This window comes from Somniosus microcephalus, unplaced genomic scaffold, assembly GCF_052327205.1.
Source record: "Somniosus microcephalus isolate GS21.2 unplaced genomic scaffold, FLI_Smic_1.0 unresolved_chr2, whole genome shotgun sequence".
Lineage (NCBI taxonomy): Eukaryota > Metazoa > Chordata > Chondrichthyes > Squaliformes > Somniosidae > Somniosus > Somniosus microcephalus.
Genome location: NW_028225180.1, coordinates 74,771,715 through 74,788,303, shown reverse-complemented (window position 1 = coordinate 74,788,303; position 16,589 = coordinate 74,771,715). Strand labels below are relative to the sequence as shown.

Here is a 16,589-nt window from a genome sequence, read left to right as displayed (position 1 = left end):
TTAAATAGTGGGGTTACATTTGCTACCTTCCAATCCACGGGAACCATTCTAGAATCTATGGAATTTTGAAAGATGACAACCAATGCATCCACCATCTCTATAGCCACCTCTTTCGAAACCCTAGGATGTAGGCCATCAGGTCCAGGAGATTTATCAGCTTTCCATCCCATTAATTTCTCCAGTACTACTTTTTTACTAATACTAATTTCTTTCAGTTCCTCATTCTCGCTGGACCCTTGGTTCTCCACTATTTCCGGGAGGTTTTTTGCGTCTTCTTCTGTGAAGACAGACACAATGTACTTGTTTAATTTCTCTCTTCCTTATTCCCCATTATAATGTCTCCTGTCTCAGCCTGTAAAGGACCCACATTTACTTTTTCGCTAAACTTTTCCTTTTTACGTACCTATTGAAGCTTTTACTGTCTGTTTTTATGTCTCTCGTTAGTTTACTCTCATATTCTATTTTCCCTTTCCTTATCAATTTCTTGGGCCTCTTTTGTTGAATTCTAAAATCCTCCCAATCCTCAGGCTTACTGCTGTTTTTGGCAACATTATAAGCCTCTTCCATTGATCTAATACTATCTTTAACTTCTCTTGTTAGCCAAGGTTGGACCACTTTTCCTGTGGGGTTTTTGTGCCTTAAAGGAATGTATATTTGTTGTAAATTATGTATTAATTCTTTAAAATGCTAACCATTGCTTCTCTACCGTCATACCTTTTAATGTAGTTTCCCAATCTACCTTAGCCAACTCGCCCCTCATACTTATTAGGCCAGGTGAGCAAAAGCTTGGTCAAAGAGGTAGGTTTTAAGGAGCATCTTAAAAGGAGGAGAGGTTTAGGGAGGGAATTCCAGAGCTTAGGGCCCAGGCAGCTGAAGGCACAGCCGCCAATGGTGGAGCCATTAAAATCGGGGGATGCGCAAGGAGCCTTTCACAACCTCAGGACGTCCCAAAGCGCTTTACAGCCAATGAAGTACTTTTTGAAGTGTAGTCACTGTTGTAATGTAGGAAACGCAGCAGCCAATTTGCGCACAGCAAGCTCCCACAAACAGCAATGTGATGATGATCCAGATCATCTGGATTTTTTTTTAGTGATGTTGGTTGAGGGATAAATATTGGCCCCAGGACATCAGGGTTTAAAAAAAAATTCATTTATGGGATGTGGGCATCACTGGCAATGTCAGCAATTGTTGCCCATCCCTAATTGCCCTCAAGAAGGTGGTGGTGAGCTGACAACTGAGTGGCTCGCTCAGCCATTTCAGAGGGTGGTTAAGAGTCAACCACATTGCCGTGGGTCTGGAGTGACATACCGGCCAGACCGGGTAAGGACAGCAGATTTCCTTCCCTAAAAGGACATTAGTGAACCTGATGGGTTTTATACGACAATCCGATAGTTTCATGGTCACCATTACTGATGCTAGCTTTTTATTCCAGATTTATTTAATTAACTGAATTTAAATTCCCCAGCTGCCGTGGTGGGATTTGAACTCACGTCTCTGGATCATTAGTCCAGGCTAATCTGGATTACTACTAGTCTGATAACATAATTACTATGCTACTGTTCCCTAGGGTGGGGAGGGGCAGGTGGGAGAATTCCCCTGGACTGCAGACGGCCTGCAGAATAAGGCTGCTGGAGGTCAGCCAGTAAATATTCTCTCAGAGCTGACCTCTCCCGGAAAATCCAGGGCGCCGCTCTCCAAGTACAGTACACAGGAAACAGCTGCAGCTCAACAGAGAACGGAGTACCCTTAAGCCAGCAATGAAATCCCAAAATATTTCTTCCTAAAAGCAGAACAGTGTGGAGGTTTCAGATGAAGGCCGTCAGGGGCTGAGGCGCCTCGTTCTGGACTTTGAATCTTGGCAGGCTATGCGACCAAGTAAGGCATCACAGCCCAGCCCAGCCCAATCTCGCCCCCCGCCCGCTACACAAGCTCACTCTCCAGCAGGGAGCATAGGAACAGGAGGAGGCCATTCAGCCCCTCGAGCCTGTTCCGCCATTCAATTAGATCACGTTGATCTGTACCTTAACTCCATCTACCCGCCTTGGTTCCGTATCCCTTAATACCCTTACCCAGCAAAAATCGATCAATCTCAGTTTTGAAGTTTTCAATTGACCCCCAGCCTCGACAGCTTTTTTTTGGGGGGGGGGTGGGGGGGGGGGGAGGGCGGAGTTCCAGATTTCCACCACCCTGTGTGTGAAGAAGTGCTTCCTGACATCACCCCTGAACAGCCTGGCTCTAATTTTAAGGTTATGCCCCCCTTGTTCTGGACACCCCCTCACCAGAGAAAATAGTTTCTCTCTATCGACTCCTTTAATCATCTTAAACACCTCGATTAGATCACCCCTTAATCTTCTAAACTCGAGGGAATACAAGCCCAGTCTGTGCAACCGGTCCTCGTAATTTAACCCTTTTAGTCCCCGGTATCCTTCTGGTGAATCTGCAATGCCCCCCCCTCCAATGCCAGTATATGCTTCCTGAGGTGCGGAGCCCAGGACTGAACGCTGTGCTCCAGATGGGGTCTAACCAGAGGATCGAGTTGGATCCGTAGCTGGTGCTCCTCCCCGCCCCCTTTATTCCGGGGAGGCCAATTAGCTTGGCGTAACCGGGGTCACGACCCGGAGCCTACCTGATCATCTGGCCACTGTACCCAGCCACTGGGGGGACCAGGTAACATTCAGGACATTGGCCAGGTTCAGAGGTTAGGGTCGTAAAGAGAGGCTTGGGTTTCTACAGCCCCTTTCATCACCTCAGGAGCGCTTTACAGCCAATGAAGTACTTTTTGAAGTGTGGCCACTGTTGTAATGTGGGAAACACGGCAGCCAATTTGCGCACAGCAAGCTCCCAGACATTCCTTCCTCAACCACCAAAAAAACAGATTGACCGACCATTCATCTCGGTGCTGTTCGTGGGATCTTGCTGTGTGCAAAACATTTGCCGACATAACAATAGTGATTGCACGCTGCTCTGAGTGATAAGGTGACATTTCAACACAAGGATTTTCTTCTTTCAGTTGGGAACTGCACACAGCATCATTGAACATAAAAGATATGAGAAAGAGAAAAAGACTTGCATTTCTATAGCGCCTTTCACAACTTCAGGACGTCCCAAAGCGCTTTACAGTCAATGAAGTACTTTTGAAGTGTGGTCACTGTTGTAATGTAGGAAACGCTGCAGCCAATTTGCGCACAGCAAGCTCCCACAAGCAGCAATGTGATAATGACCAGATCATCTGTTTTAGTGATGTTGGTTGAGGAATAAATATTGGCCCCAGGACACCGGGGAGAACTCCCCCTGCTCTCACACAGAATCACAGAAACCCCACAGTGCAGATAGAGGCCATTTCGGCCCATCGAGCCTGCACCGACACATATCCCACCCGATCCCCGTAACCCCTACACCAACACATATCCCACCCTATCTCCGTAACCCCACATATTTTAATCCCCCTAACACTAAGGGTCAATTTATCATAGCCAATCAACTTAACCCGCACATCTTTGGACTGTGGGAGGAAACCGGAGCACTCGGAGGAAACCCACGCAAACACGGGGAGAATGTGCAAACTCCACACAGACAGTCGCCCGAGGCCGGATTCGAACCCGGGTCCCTGGCGCTGTGAGGCAATAGTGCTAACCACTATGCCACCGTCCTTCCAATAGTGGCTGTGGGATCTTTTACATCCACCTGAGGGAGCAGACAGGGCCCCGGTTTAACATCTTGCCCGAAAGACGGCACCTCCGACAGTGCGGCGCTCCCTCAGTACTGCCCCTCCGACACTCCCTCAGTACTGCCCCTCCGACAGTACGGCGCTCCCTCAGTACTGCTCCTCCGACAGTGCGGCACTCCCTCAGTACTGCCCCTCCGACAGTACGGCGCTCCCTCAGTACTGCTCCTCCGACAGTGCGGCGCTCCCTCAGTACTGCCCCTCCGACAGTGCGGCGCTCCCTCAGTACTGGCACTGGGAGTGTCGGCCTGGATTATGGGGCTCAAGTCTCTGGAGTGGGGCTCGAGCCCACAACCTTCTGACTGAGGCGAGAGAGAGAGCTACCCACTGAGCCAGATCTGAGATCTATGTCTTGGGGCCATATATGGTAGTGGTTCTGGGACAGGACCAGCAACCCAGTGGTCATCAGCTCAAATCCCACCGGGGCAAGCTGTTAAAGTTAAGATACAATAAATCTGATAATTTGTGTGGCTGGCACCAGATAAAATGACCAAGAAAGTTGTCGGATTTTTGTAAAGAAATTAGGTCACTAATGAACTTCAGGGGGAGGGAACCTGCCGTCCTTACCCGGCCTGGGCCTACACGGGACTCCAGTCCCAAGTCCTGTGTTGAGTCTTAATATCCACCCCCCCGCCCAAAGTGGCCTCGTGAGCAATCTCTTTACGATGGAGGCCGGCCGCCACATTCCAAGGGCATCTAGGAATGGGGTGATAAATGCTGGGGTCTTGCCCACATTCCGAGAACACACAGAATGTCGCATTAAGAGAGTTATGGGCTCGTCGCATCCTTCATTGGCAACGCGCTTGGTTCCTTCGAAGGCATAACCGGAGAGAACCGGTCGAAATCAGCTACTGAATACGGAAGAGTAAAGCAAAAGTAATGTGGGCTTGGGGCTGGGGCCTGGGAATGGGCCTTGTCCCTGGGGCCTGGCATTTGGGACAACGGCCTGGGACTGGGCCTTGTGCCTGGGACTGGGGCCTAGCATTTGGAACTGGGACAAGGGCCTGGGACTGGGTCCCGTGAATGGGCCTTTTGCCTGGGACTGGGCCTTGTGCCTGGGGCCTGGGTCAGGCCTTTCTCTCAGGCTTCTCTTTTTTTTTTTTAAAAAGAGTACGTGATGCAAACTGGAAGAGGCCAGCTGTGTGCAGCTCCTCCAGGAGATTGCAACCCTGCCTGGTGCATCTACTTCTCTGCAGGCTCAGCACCAGTATTCACCGGTCTGGGGCTGCCACTGCACATTCCAGCATCACCACCGTGCCTGTGCGTGTCCTCTGTGGAAATCTCCGTCAAGGCTGAACTGAACACCCTGGGAGTTTTCTGGAATCACCAGGGGGGACGGAGCGGGGAAACTTCAACCGAGGCCGCCATTTTCTGATTGCTTAAACCGCCCCCCGCCCCCGCCAACTCCCTGACGCCCCCAAACTCCCAGGCTGGAGGACATGAGCGAGGGGATAGGAAGAGGCCGCGAACTGCGCTTCCTGTCCACGCTCGCCGTCCCAGCTCACGCGCAGTGGGGACCAACGGGTCCCGTGGACCTGTAACCCTGCAAGAGTCAGCGCCCAGAGGCGAGGAGAAAGAACTTTCATTTCTATAGCGCCTTTCACAACCTCAGGATGTCCCAAAGTGCTTTACAGCCAATGAAGTACTTTTTTTGAAGTGCGGTCACTGTTGTAATGTAGGAAACGCAGCAGCCTGTTTGCGCACAGCAAGCTCCCACAAACAGCAATGTGATAATGACCGGATCATCTGTTTTAGTGATGTTGGTTGAGGGATAAATATTGGCCCAGGGCACCGGGGAGAACTCCCCCTGCTCTTCTTCCAATAGTGTCTGCGGAATCTTTAACATCCACCCGAGAGGGCAGATGGGGCCTCGATTTAACGTCTCATCCAAAAGACGGCCCCTCCGACAGTGCGGCGCTCCCTTAGTACTGGCACTGGGAGTGTCGGCCTGGATTTACGGCTCAAGTCTCTGGAGTGGGGCTCGAACCCTTGACCTTCAGCCGTCACTCAGTGGGTAGCACTCCCACCTCTGAGTCAGAAGGTTGTGGATTCAAGTCCCACTCCAGGGACCTGAGCACAAAAATCTAGGCTGACACTCCCAGTGCAGTACTGAGGGAGCGCCGCACTGTCAGAGGGGCGGTACTGAGGGAGCGCCGCAGTGTCGGAGGGGCGGTACTGAGGGAGCGCCGCACTGTCGGAGGGGCAGTGCTGAGGGAGCGCCGCACTGTCGGAGGGGCAGTAGTGAGGGAGCGCCGCACTGTCGGAGGGGCAGTACCGAGGGAGCGCCGCATTGCCGGAGGGGCAGTACAGAGGGAGGTGCCGTCTTTCAGACGAGACGTTAAACCGAGTCCCTGTCTGCCCTCTCAGGTGGGTGTAAAAGATCCCACGGCCACTATTGGAAGAAGAGCAGGGGGAGTTCTCCCTGGTGTCCTGGGGCCAATATTTATCCCTCAACCAACATCACTAAAACAGATGATCTGGTCATTATCACATTGCTGCTTGTGGGAGCTTGCTGTGTGCAAATTGGCTGCCGCGTTTCCTACATTACAACAGTGACCACACTTCAAAAAGTACTTCATTGGCTGTGAAGCGCTTTGAGACATCCTGAGGTAGTGAAAGGCGCGGGAGAAATGCGAGTCTTTATTTCTGGCTCAGAGGCGAGAGTGAGTGCTACCCACCCACTCCGGAGGTACATCCCCCGGGTACCATCCTGGCAAATTCCCCCTCCAATGCCCCCTGCACCCTCTCCTAGGGACAGGATTCACACAGCAGCTGCGACCACGTCGCTCAAATGGACCCGCGCGGTGATACCCGCACGGCGCACTCACCGCCGCCGCGCCAGGCAAACGCCAGCGGCCAACCCTGCGCTCAGCAAGATCCCACAAGCACCAGCTCGCGAGCGAGCAGTTAAAATCTGCGGCTGGTTGCGGGAGGAACATTGGCCCCAGGACACTGGGGAGAACTCCCTGCTCTGAAGTAAGTGGAAAGTTTATAATAATAACAGAAAAAGAGAGTGTCTTGGCGTTCAGTTAGCATTTTCCAAATTCCCAAACAGCTCCGACTAAAAGTCCAAATAGGGGTGAGCGGCTAAGTGCTGCCAAATATAAAATGATACAATCATATTTTACAGCCTGCCGTTCTGGAATCTGCAGCCAACCTCCATTCCTTTTCCCCCCACCCCCAATTCTCAACTTTTCCAGTTGGTAATTGGAACCACTGCTCCCTCAGCACTGGCACCAGGAGCGTCGGCCTAGATTTTTGGGCTCGAGTCTCTGGAGTGGGGCTCGAACCCACAACCTTCTGACCCGGGAGGTGAGAAAGAGAGAAAGCGAGAGAGAGCGAGCGAGCGAGTTGCCCACTGAGTCACGGCTGAAGGTCATAGAAACATAGAAGATAGGAGCAGGAGTAGGCCATTCGGCCCTTCGAGCCTGCTCCGCCATTCAACGAGATCATGGCTGATCATCCAAACCCTAGCACCCGGTCCCTACACCGACAGCCATCCCACCCAAGCCCTACCGACAGAGACTCGAGCCCATAATCCAGGCTGGCACTCCCCGTGCAGCACCGAGGAGGCCATTCGGCCCATTGTGCCTGTGCCGGCTCTTTGAAAGAGCTCTCCAATTAGTCTCACTCCCCCCTGCTCTCTCCCAATAGCCCTGCAAATTTTTCCTTTTCTAGTATTTATCCAATTCTCCTTTTGAAAGTTACTATTGAATCTGCTACCACCGCCCTTTCAGGCAGCGCGTTCCAGATCACAACAACTCGCTGCATGAAAACATTCTCCTCATCTCCCCCTCTGGTTCTTTTGCTACCGATTCACGCTACGCCAAGCACCAATCAGCACACTCTCCTTTACCAAGATGGCCGCCCTTCTTACCCCAGTTCAAGGGTCACACGTTGACCTTCGAACCCTTTCCCCACCAACGCCCTGAGAGCAAAGTCTCCCCCCTCTCCATCAGCTGGAAGGGTCCCGCGCAAAGTGAGGCCAAGGCGCACCCACTTCAGTCCTGAACCTGTTCCATGGAGGATGTTCCCAGCTCAACTCAAGGGAAGGCTCATGATCCAATCAGGAAACTTTACTCAGTACGGCACTGGACCAGGAGACTATAGTCAGTGGTGGGCGAACTGAAAATGGAGTGTTTGATGGGGACAGTGTAGAGGTAGCTTTACTCTGTATCTAACCCGTGCTGTACCTGCCCTGGGAGTGTTTGATGGGACAGTGTAGAGGGAGCTTTACTCTGTATCTAACCCGTGCTGTACCTGCCCTGGGAGTGTTTGATGGGACTCCCTACCTCAGCTTCTCTGCCTTGCCAACGCCTTTCAAAAGCCTACTCTTCGACTGTGCCTTAGCTCCCTACTGACTGTCTTTCATAAAAGCTAGGCTGATACTCCAGTGCAGTGCTGAGGGAGCGCCGCGCTGTTGGAGGGGCAGTGCGGAGGGAGCGCCCCGCTGTCGGAGGGGCAGTGCTGAGGGAGCGCCGCGCTGTCGGAGGGGCAGTGCTGAGGGAGCGCCCCGCTGTCGGAGGGGCAGTGCTGAGGGAGCGCCCCGCTGTCGGAGGGGCAGTGCTGAGGGAGTGCTGCGCTGTCGGAGGTGCCGTCTTGCGGATGAGGCATTAAACCGAGGTCCTGTCTGCTCTCTCAGGTGGACGTAAAAGATCCCCAGGCCACTATTTTGAAGAGCTGGGGAGTTCTCCCCGGTGTCCTGGGGCCAATATTTATCCCTCAACCAACATCTCTAAAAACAGATGATCTGGTCATTATCACATTGCTGTTTGTGGGAGCTTGCTGTGCGTAAATTGGCTGCAGCGTTTCCTACATTACAACAGTGGCCACACTTCAAAAAGTACTTCATTGGCTGTAAAGCGCTTTGGGATGTCCTCAGGTTGTGAAAGGCGCAGTAGAAAAGCGAGTTCCTTCTTTCTAATCTGGGATCTCCATGATAACCTTCACATTATCATTTCTACGGAAAAAATCACAGAAATTGCTAATAATTTGATTTCCTCCTGAAAACTGGTAAAAAGGGGGGGTGTGGGGGAGGTGCGCGGTGGTCGCGGGGGAACATTGAATCCCTAGCCCACCTTCAACCTTCCTCTCCCCACTAATAAATGTTATCCATTTGGGCAAGGGAACGGCACATTTATACTCCGAAAACTAATTTGGGATTGATTCCCCACCGAAAAAAAACCCACAGTAAAAATGGAAGGAATTTGCCACAATGTTCTTTATTCTCTGCAAATCGTGAGGCGACTGCTGAAGGTCAGAGTTCACGAGTCCCAACTATGGAATGCACACCTTCCATTCAGTTGCCCGCCTCCCGCTCTTGGGGACTGAAGGGCTCCAATGGGTGACGTGAGCTGAAGCAACAATGGAAGGAATGGAGCAATCCATTGATAACAGGGGTGATCCATGAAACAATTGAGTTCAAAGTACGTAGACATTGAGGACTTCAATCTATCGCACGTGATAACGCTGACTGTTTGTCAGGCTGCTGGTTCATTTTCAGGTGCTTCTTTTATGTGGTCGCACTCTCTCTCGCTCTCGCCTTGGAGTCAGAGGGTCGCGGGTTCGAGCCCCCACTCCAGAGACTCGTGCCCCATAATCTAGGCTGACACTCCCAGTGCCAGTGCTGAGGGAGCGCCGCACTGTCGGAGGGGCAGTGCTGAGGGAGCGCCGCACTGTCAGAGGGGCAGTGCTGAGGGAGCGCCGCGCTGTCGGAGGGGCAGTGCTGAGGGAGCGCCGCGCTGTCAGAGGTGCCGTCTTTCGGATGAGATGTTAAACCGAGGCTCCGTCTGCCCTCTCAGGTTGATGTAAAAGATCCCATAGCCACTATTGGAATAAGAGCAGGGGAGTTCTCCCCGGTGTCCTGGGGCCAATATTTATCCCTCAACCAACATCACTAAAAACAGATAATCTGGTCATTATCACATTTGTGGGATCTTGCGGTGCGCAAATTGGCTGCTGCGTTTCGTACATTACAACAGTGACCTCACTTGGAAAAAAGCTATAAAGCGCTTTAGAACGTCTTAAGGTCATGAAAGGCGCTGTATAAATGCTATATTTTTCTTTCTATCGTTCTCTGGATGGTGATAATTATAGAGTTATACAGCACAGAAAGAGGCCCTTCGGCCCATCGTGTCTGCGCCGGCCATCAAGCCCTGTCTAATCTAATCCCATTTTCCAGCATTTGGTCCGTAGCCTTGTATGCTATGGCATTTCAAGTGCTCATCTAAATGCTTCTTGAATGTTGTGAGGGTTCCTCCCTCTACCATGCTTTCAGGCAGTGTGTTCCAGATTCCAACCACCCTCTGGGTGAAAAAGTTTTTCCTCAAATCCCCTCTAAACCTCCTGCCCCTTACCTTGAATCTACGCCCCCTTGTTATTGACCCCTCTACTAAGGGAAAAAGTTCCTTACTATCTACCCTATCTATGCCCCTCATAATTTTGTACACCTCAATCAGGTCCCCCCCTCAGCCTTCTCTGCTCCAAGGAAAACAACCCCAGCCTGTCCAGTCTCTCTTCATAGCTGAATTAATGGGAGCCCTGGCTGATGTTAGCCCAGGAGAAACAGGAAGGCCTATTATAGCAATCCAACCACCGTAAACACTAACTCATCACGCACAAGGAACTGAAGTTGGGGACTTCCTGGGCTCTGTGGCTCAGTTCTACGCAGACTCGGCCGACACACCGGGCGTGTGACCTGAACCCCGACTGCAGACTATTCTGTCCCGGTGTCTCAAGCCCATATGTGGCCCCAAAAATATTCAGCACGGGGTGGGAAGCATTCTCTACCAGAAGAGAAGATAGATTCGCATTTCTACCGCACCTTTCACAGCCTCAGGACGTCCCAAAGCGCTGCACTGCCAACAAAGTACTTTTTGAAGTGTGGTCACTGTTGTAATGTAGGAAACGCAGCAGCCAATTTGCTCACAGCAAGATCCCACAAACAGCAATCAGATAATTGACCAGATAATCTGTTTTTTTAAGTGATGTTGGTTGAGGGATTAACATTGGCCCAGGGGATACCGCAGAGAGCTTCCCCGGCTGCTCTTCTTCCAATAGCAGCCGTGGGATCTTTTACGTCCACCTGCGAGGGCAGACGGGGCCTCGGTTTCAATGTCTCATCTGAAAGGCAGCTCCTCAGACAGTGCAGCGCTCGCAGGGGGAGTTCTCCCCGGTGTCCTGGGGCCAATATTTATCCCTCAAACATCATCACAAAAAAAATGATTATCTGGGCATTATCACATTGCTGTTTGTGGGAGCTTGCTGTGCGCAAACTGGCTGCCGCGTTTCCTACATTACAACAGTGACTCCACTTCAAAAAGTACTTCATGGGCTGCAAAGCGCTTTGGGACGTCCAGTCTTTCTTTCTTTACTGTACTGGAGTGTCAGCCTGGATTTTTGTGCTCAAGTCTCTGGAGTGGGACTTGAACCCACGACCTTCTGACTCAGAGGCGAGAGAGTGCTACCCACTGAGCCGTGGCTGACAGAAAAATACCAGCTCCCACATTGAGAGGGGCCAGTTGCCTTTTGCCCTGGCGTGAGGGCTTGGCACTGCTGTCGAGGTTTGCCATCCTTGCACAGTGCCCTGAAGGCCTATGGGTGAGCAGTTTAAGTCAATGGTATTGGCCACAACATGTTGACCCACGCAAACAGTGACCAGGCGGGCACCGCCCGTGGTCCGGCTGCGTCTAGATAGCGGAAAGGAGTTTTAACTGCTCTCCCCATCCCTCTGCAATTGTTTACTGTTTGATAATATGCACAGGAAATCCCCGAGATCACCATTCCAGACACGTAACAATCTCCCTGCAATTTTAAGAATGTAAAAACCAATTCTGTAAGATGTCCTGGCCGAGGTGCCCCTCAATGGCTGCAACATAATCAGGGAGGGCGGAGGAAGAAAAAAAAAGACTTGCATTTCTATAGCGCCTTTCACAACCTCAGGACGTCCCAAAGCGCTTTACAGCCAATGAAATACTTTAAGTGTAGTCACTGTTGTAATGTAGGAAACAGAACAGCCATTTGTGCACAGCAAGCTCCCACAAACAGCAATGTGATACTGATCAGATCTTCTGTTTTAGTGATGTTGATTGAGGGATAAATATTGGCCCCAGGACACTGGGGAGAACTCTCCCTGCTCTTCTTCCAATAGTGGCCGTGGGATCTTTTACGTCCACCTGAGAGGGCAATGTTTAATGTCTCATCCGAAAGATGGCACCTCCGACAGTGCGGCGCTCCCTCGGTACTGCCCCTCCGACAGTGCGGCGCTCCCTCGGTACTGCCCCTCCGACAGTGCGGCGCTCCCTCGGTACTGCCCCTCCGACACTGGGAGTGTCAGCCTAGATTTATTGAGCCCACAATCTTCTGACTCGGAGGCAAGGGTGCTGTTCACTAAGCCATCAATAAAGGGAGACGCTCAGGGCCCATCAGTAACAGAGGTGGTTAACTGGAGCATCCTGCTCTGATCCTATTTCCCCATATCCATTCACGTGCTTCCTCTTCAAAGCCTTCTCAATTCCCTTTTAAATGAGGATCTAGCCTCTGCCATTACTGTTGTGCCATGTTCTGATGGCCTTGTGTGTGAACACTCTCTCTAACCAGCGCTCCCTGGGCCTGGAGAGCTTTACAATGGGCAAGGTGCTGTTAAGGGGGCAGTTCTCTCCCTTCAGATCACTCAGTCCGCACTCCCCTTCTCCCCCGGGGGACGCGAGCACTTGGCATCACTGGCTCACACAGAAGGTGACCTTATTCAGCAAAGATTCGCAATCAGCAGTCGTTGTTGAACAGACAGCATTGCCCAGAAATTCAGCAAAAATTCATCGTGAATGCAACGCATCTCCACTTTCTCGGTCCGTGTGCTCAGAGACGTTTCATTCTTTTTCGCTCAATCAGGTGGGTGGTGTCAACGCTCAAACATGGTCATCCCCAGGGCAGGTACAGCACGGGTTAGATACAGAGTAAAGCTCCCTCTACACTGTCCCATCGAACACTCCCAGGGCAGGTACAGAGTAAAGCTCCCTCTACACTGTCCCATCAAACACTCCCAGGGCAGGTATAGCACAGGTTAGATACAGAGTAAAGCTCCCTCTACACTGTCCCATCAAACACTCCCAGGGCAGGTACAGCACGGGTTAGATACAGAGGAAAGCTCCCTCTGCACTGTCCCATCAAACACTCCCAGGGCAGGTACAGCACGGGTTAGATACAGAGTAAAGCTCCCTCTACACTGTCCCATCAAACACTCCCAGGGCAGGTACAGCACGGGTTAGATACAGAGGAAAGCTCCCCCTACGCTGTCCCATCAAACACTCCCAGGGCAGGTACAGCACGGGTTAGATACACAGAGGAAAGCTCCCTCTACACTGTCCCAACAATGTACATCAATGGCCACCTGCTGCACCAGCTGTGTGCAGCCTCACAGTGACCTGGGGGCTTTACTGCAGGATTCTGGACAAGGGATGTGCAATAGTGATCTCTCACGGTGACTCTCCAAATGCACTCAACCCCATCAGTGTGTGCAGAGAGATGTTCAGGACTGCCCAGGCCTGCTCTGATGAAGCGATCAGCTTAAACCTCTTAAGAATCCCAGTTACAGGGCTGCCTAAGGGCCTGAACGTCATATCGGAGTGTGTTACCTGTTGAGTTCTGGGTGGGTTGACAGTTTGAACCTGGATAGGAACGCGGAGCGATCAGACTGCACAATCACCCTGTTTCACCCCCAAGCCACAACTTTTAATCCCCTTTGCTCCCACATACACAGCGTTAGACTGGGGGCCTAGTTGAAAAAGTCTTCCATTTCCATAGCGCCTGTCACGACCACCGGACATCCCAAAGCGCTTTACAGCCAATGAAGTACTTTTTGAAGTGCAGTCACTGTTGTAATGTGGGAAATGCGGCAGCCAAATTGCGCACAGCAAGCTCTCGCACACAGCAATGTGATAATGACCAAATAAGAATTTAAAGTGATGCTCTTCTTCGAAATAGTGCCGTGGGATCTTTTACATCCATCCGAGAGAGCTTACAGAGTCTCGGTTTAACGTCTCACCCAAAAGACGGCACCTCCGACAGTGCGGCGCTCACTCAGCACTACCCCTCCGACAGTGTGGCATTCCCTCAGTACTACCCCTCCAACAGTGCGGCACTGCCTCAGTACTGCCCCTCCGACAGTGCGGCGCTCCCTCAGCACTGACACTCCGATGATGCGGAGCTCCCTCAGTACTGCCCCTCCGACAGTGCGGCGCTCCCTCAGTACTGCCCCTCCGACAGTGCGGCGCTCCCTCAGTACTGCCCCTCCGACAGTGCGGCGCTCCCTCAGTACTGCCCCTCCGACAGTGCGGCGCTCCCTCAGCACGGCCCCATCGACAGTGCGGCGCTCCCTCAGTACTGCCCCTCCGACAGTGCGGCGCTCCCTCAGCACTGCCCCTCCGACAGTGCGGCGCTCCCTCAGCACTGCCCCTCCGATAGTATGGCACTCCCTCAGTACTGCCCCTCCGACAGTGCGGTGCTCCCTCAGCACTGGCACTGGGAGTGTCGACCTGGATTATGTGCTCCAGTCTCTGGAGTGGGGCTCAAACCCCACGACTGGCTTGGCATTGTCTTTTATGCAATGAACATTTTCAAAGTTGAACTGAGGAATTCCCAGGGATCAAGACAGATTTTCACACACAAGGGATAGCAATCTTTTACCGCTTATGGTTTTAAAAATAAAGCACCCCAGGCAGCAATGAACTTGTATATAACCACCGACAGCTCTTGAAAGGGGGTAGCCTCTTCCTGGGCATCCCGAATAAGCCTAGGGTCAAAGCATGGTGCACACACAGAGAGAGCCCAGGTGACAAAGTGGGTGGGGAGGGGGAATATTCTCACATTTAAAAAAAAATTATTTCTTGGGATGTGTGCGTCGCTGGCAAGGCCCAGCATTTATTGCCCATTCCTAATTGCCCCTTGAGAAGGTGGTGGTGAGCCGCCTTCTTGAACCGCTGCAGTCCGTGTGGTGAAGGTGCTCCCACAGTGCTGTTAGGGAGGGAGTTCCAGGATTTTGACCCAGCGACGATGAAGGATCGACCGATATATTTCTAAGTCAGGATGGTGTGCGACTGGGAGCGGAACTTGGAGGTGGTGGTGTTCCCGTGCGCCTGTTGCCCTTGTCCTTCTAGGTGGAAGAGGTCCCGGGTTTGGGAGGTGCTGCCGAACACGGTGCGCCGGTGGTGGAGGGAGTGAATGTTTAAGGTGGTGGATGGGGTGCTAATCAAGCGGGCTGCTTTGTCCTGGATGGTGACGAGCTTCTTGAGTGTTGTTGGAGCTGCACTCACCCAGGCAAGTGGAGAGTGTTCCATCACACTCCTGACTTGTGCCTTGTAGTCAAGAGGAGAGACACTGGCCACAGAATAACCAGCCTGTGATCCCCTGCTCTGGGGGCCACAGTATTTATGTGGCTGGTCCAGTTAAGTTTCTGGTCAATGGTGAGTCCCCCCCCCCCACCAATCATACAGGATATGTGAAGGACAGGCACAGGAAGATTGCAAGATCATTGCACTCAAAGTCAGCCCCACTCCGAAAGGGGGAGTGATTTCACAAAACACTAATAAATTAGCAAATGTGTTTTTAAAAAATGTGCAGTCTCTGATTTAGCATGCACACAACAGAGAGAAATAGAGAGAGAGAGAGAGAGAGAGAGAGAGCGATGCCAAGACACAATCTGTGGCAAAAAAAAGTAGCAAAAAAGAAACATGGACTTTGAAGTTACTCCATCAAACTTTTGTCACGCTCAGCCCATGTCACAAGGCAACTTTTTTTTTTAAACATCCGCCCTTTACAAGTAAAATATCAACCCCCTTTTTGTTGTTGAAATCCTTATTAAAACAATCTCTTACCATTTCTTGGTGCATTCGACCATCAGTTCTTGATAGGAAGCGACAAACTGAAATTTGGAGGCTCGTTTTCCCACTCGTTGAAGTCTTTTCCAAACCGATGTCATGTCTGTACGTGTGTGTGTGTGTCTCTGTGAGGCTTTCTGTAAATCCCTCGTGGTTTAACTAACACACACACACCGAAATAAATGTAAAGAATTGGGAGGGTGGGGACGATTTTCCAAAACAGGATCACAAAAATAAAATCACATGGTCACAGCAGTCACATTTTGCAAATCAAGCCCATTAAAACCGTAATCCAGTTATGACTTTCTTCTGAAACGTCTCAGGGGGTGTGAGTTTGGGAGAAATAGGAAGTGAATTTTGCACAGAATCCAATCCACGTCTGATCCTGCCCCTCTGATGTCAATACACACATCGTCTCGGCATTGCAAAGCGAGCCTCCTGTCAATGGCAAGCCCTGCGCCCCTCCTCTGGGAAACTGACCAGTCCCTCCTCCTCTGGGAAAGTGACCAGACCCCTCCCCTGGGAAACTGACCAGAACCCCACTCTGGGAAACTGACCAGTCCCTCCTCCTCTGGGAAACTGGCCAGAACCCCACTCTGGGAAATTGACCAGTACCCCAGCCCTCTCTCCAGCTCAGTGAAGTGGCATGCAACCAGCTCTCAGCCTCCTTGCCCAGGACACCGCCCCTTGTGGAGTTTAGTTCCGCCTCTCTCTCTCTTTCTCTTTCGAATTCCCTGTCAGTGGCCGAATATTGTACTCGCGGCTGGCCAATCACCGCCAGTGATAGAGCATATTGTTAAAAAAAACAGAGTTTAGAAACAGGGGAAACCCGTAAAAAAGTACACCCCCACCCCCACACACACCACACAGGTCAGGCAGAGAGGACAGCGAGAGACAGACACATACACACCTAGCAGATAGAAGAGACAGAGAGAGAGAGAAAGTGAGTGAAAGAGAGAAAGAGTGAGAGAAAGCGAGAGAAAGGGGTGAAA

At 51.6% G+C, this 16,589-nt stretch overlaps 1 protein-coding gene across 5 annotated transcripts in view; it reads right to left on the bottom strand.

The window, feature by feature from the left end:
* The window catches only part of LOC147092832 (EH domain-binding protein 1-like), a 118,258-nt gene extending 102,050 nt beyond the window's left edge, over positions 1-16,208 (bottom strand). For 3 of the 5 annotated variants that reach the window (XM_085976082.1, XM_085976083.1, XM_085976085.1), the window contains exon 1: positions 15,595-16,208. In XM_085976082.1, the coding sequence (XP_085832208.1) occupies positions 15,595-15,698 (104 nt within the window). In that variant the 5' untranslated portion in view covers positions 15,699-16,208. The remainder of the gene's footprint in view (positions 1-15,594) is intronic. The other 2 variants (XM_085976084.1, XM_085976087.1) reach the window with 2 other exon arrangements.
* Between the last annotated feature and the right edge of the window lie 381 nt (positions 16,209-16,589).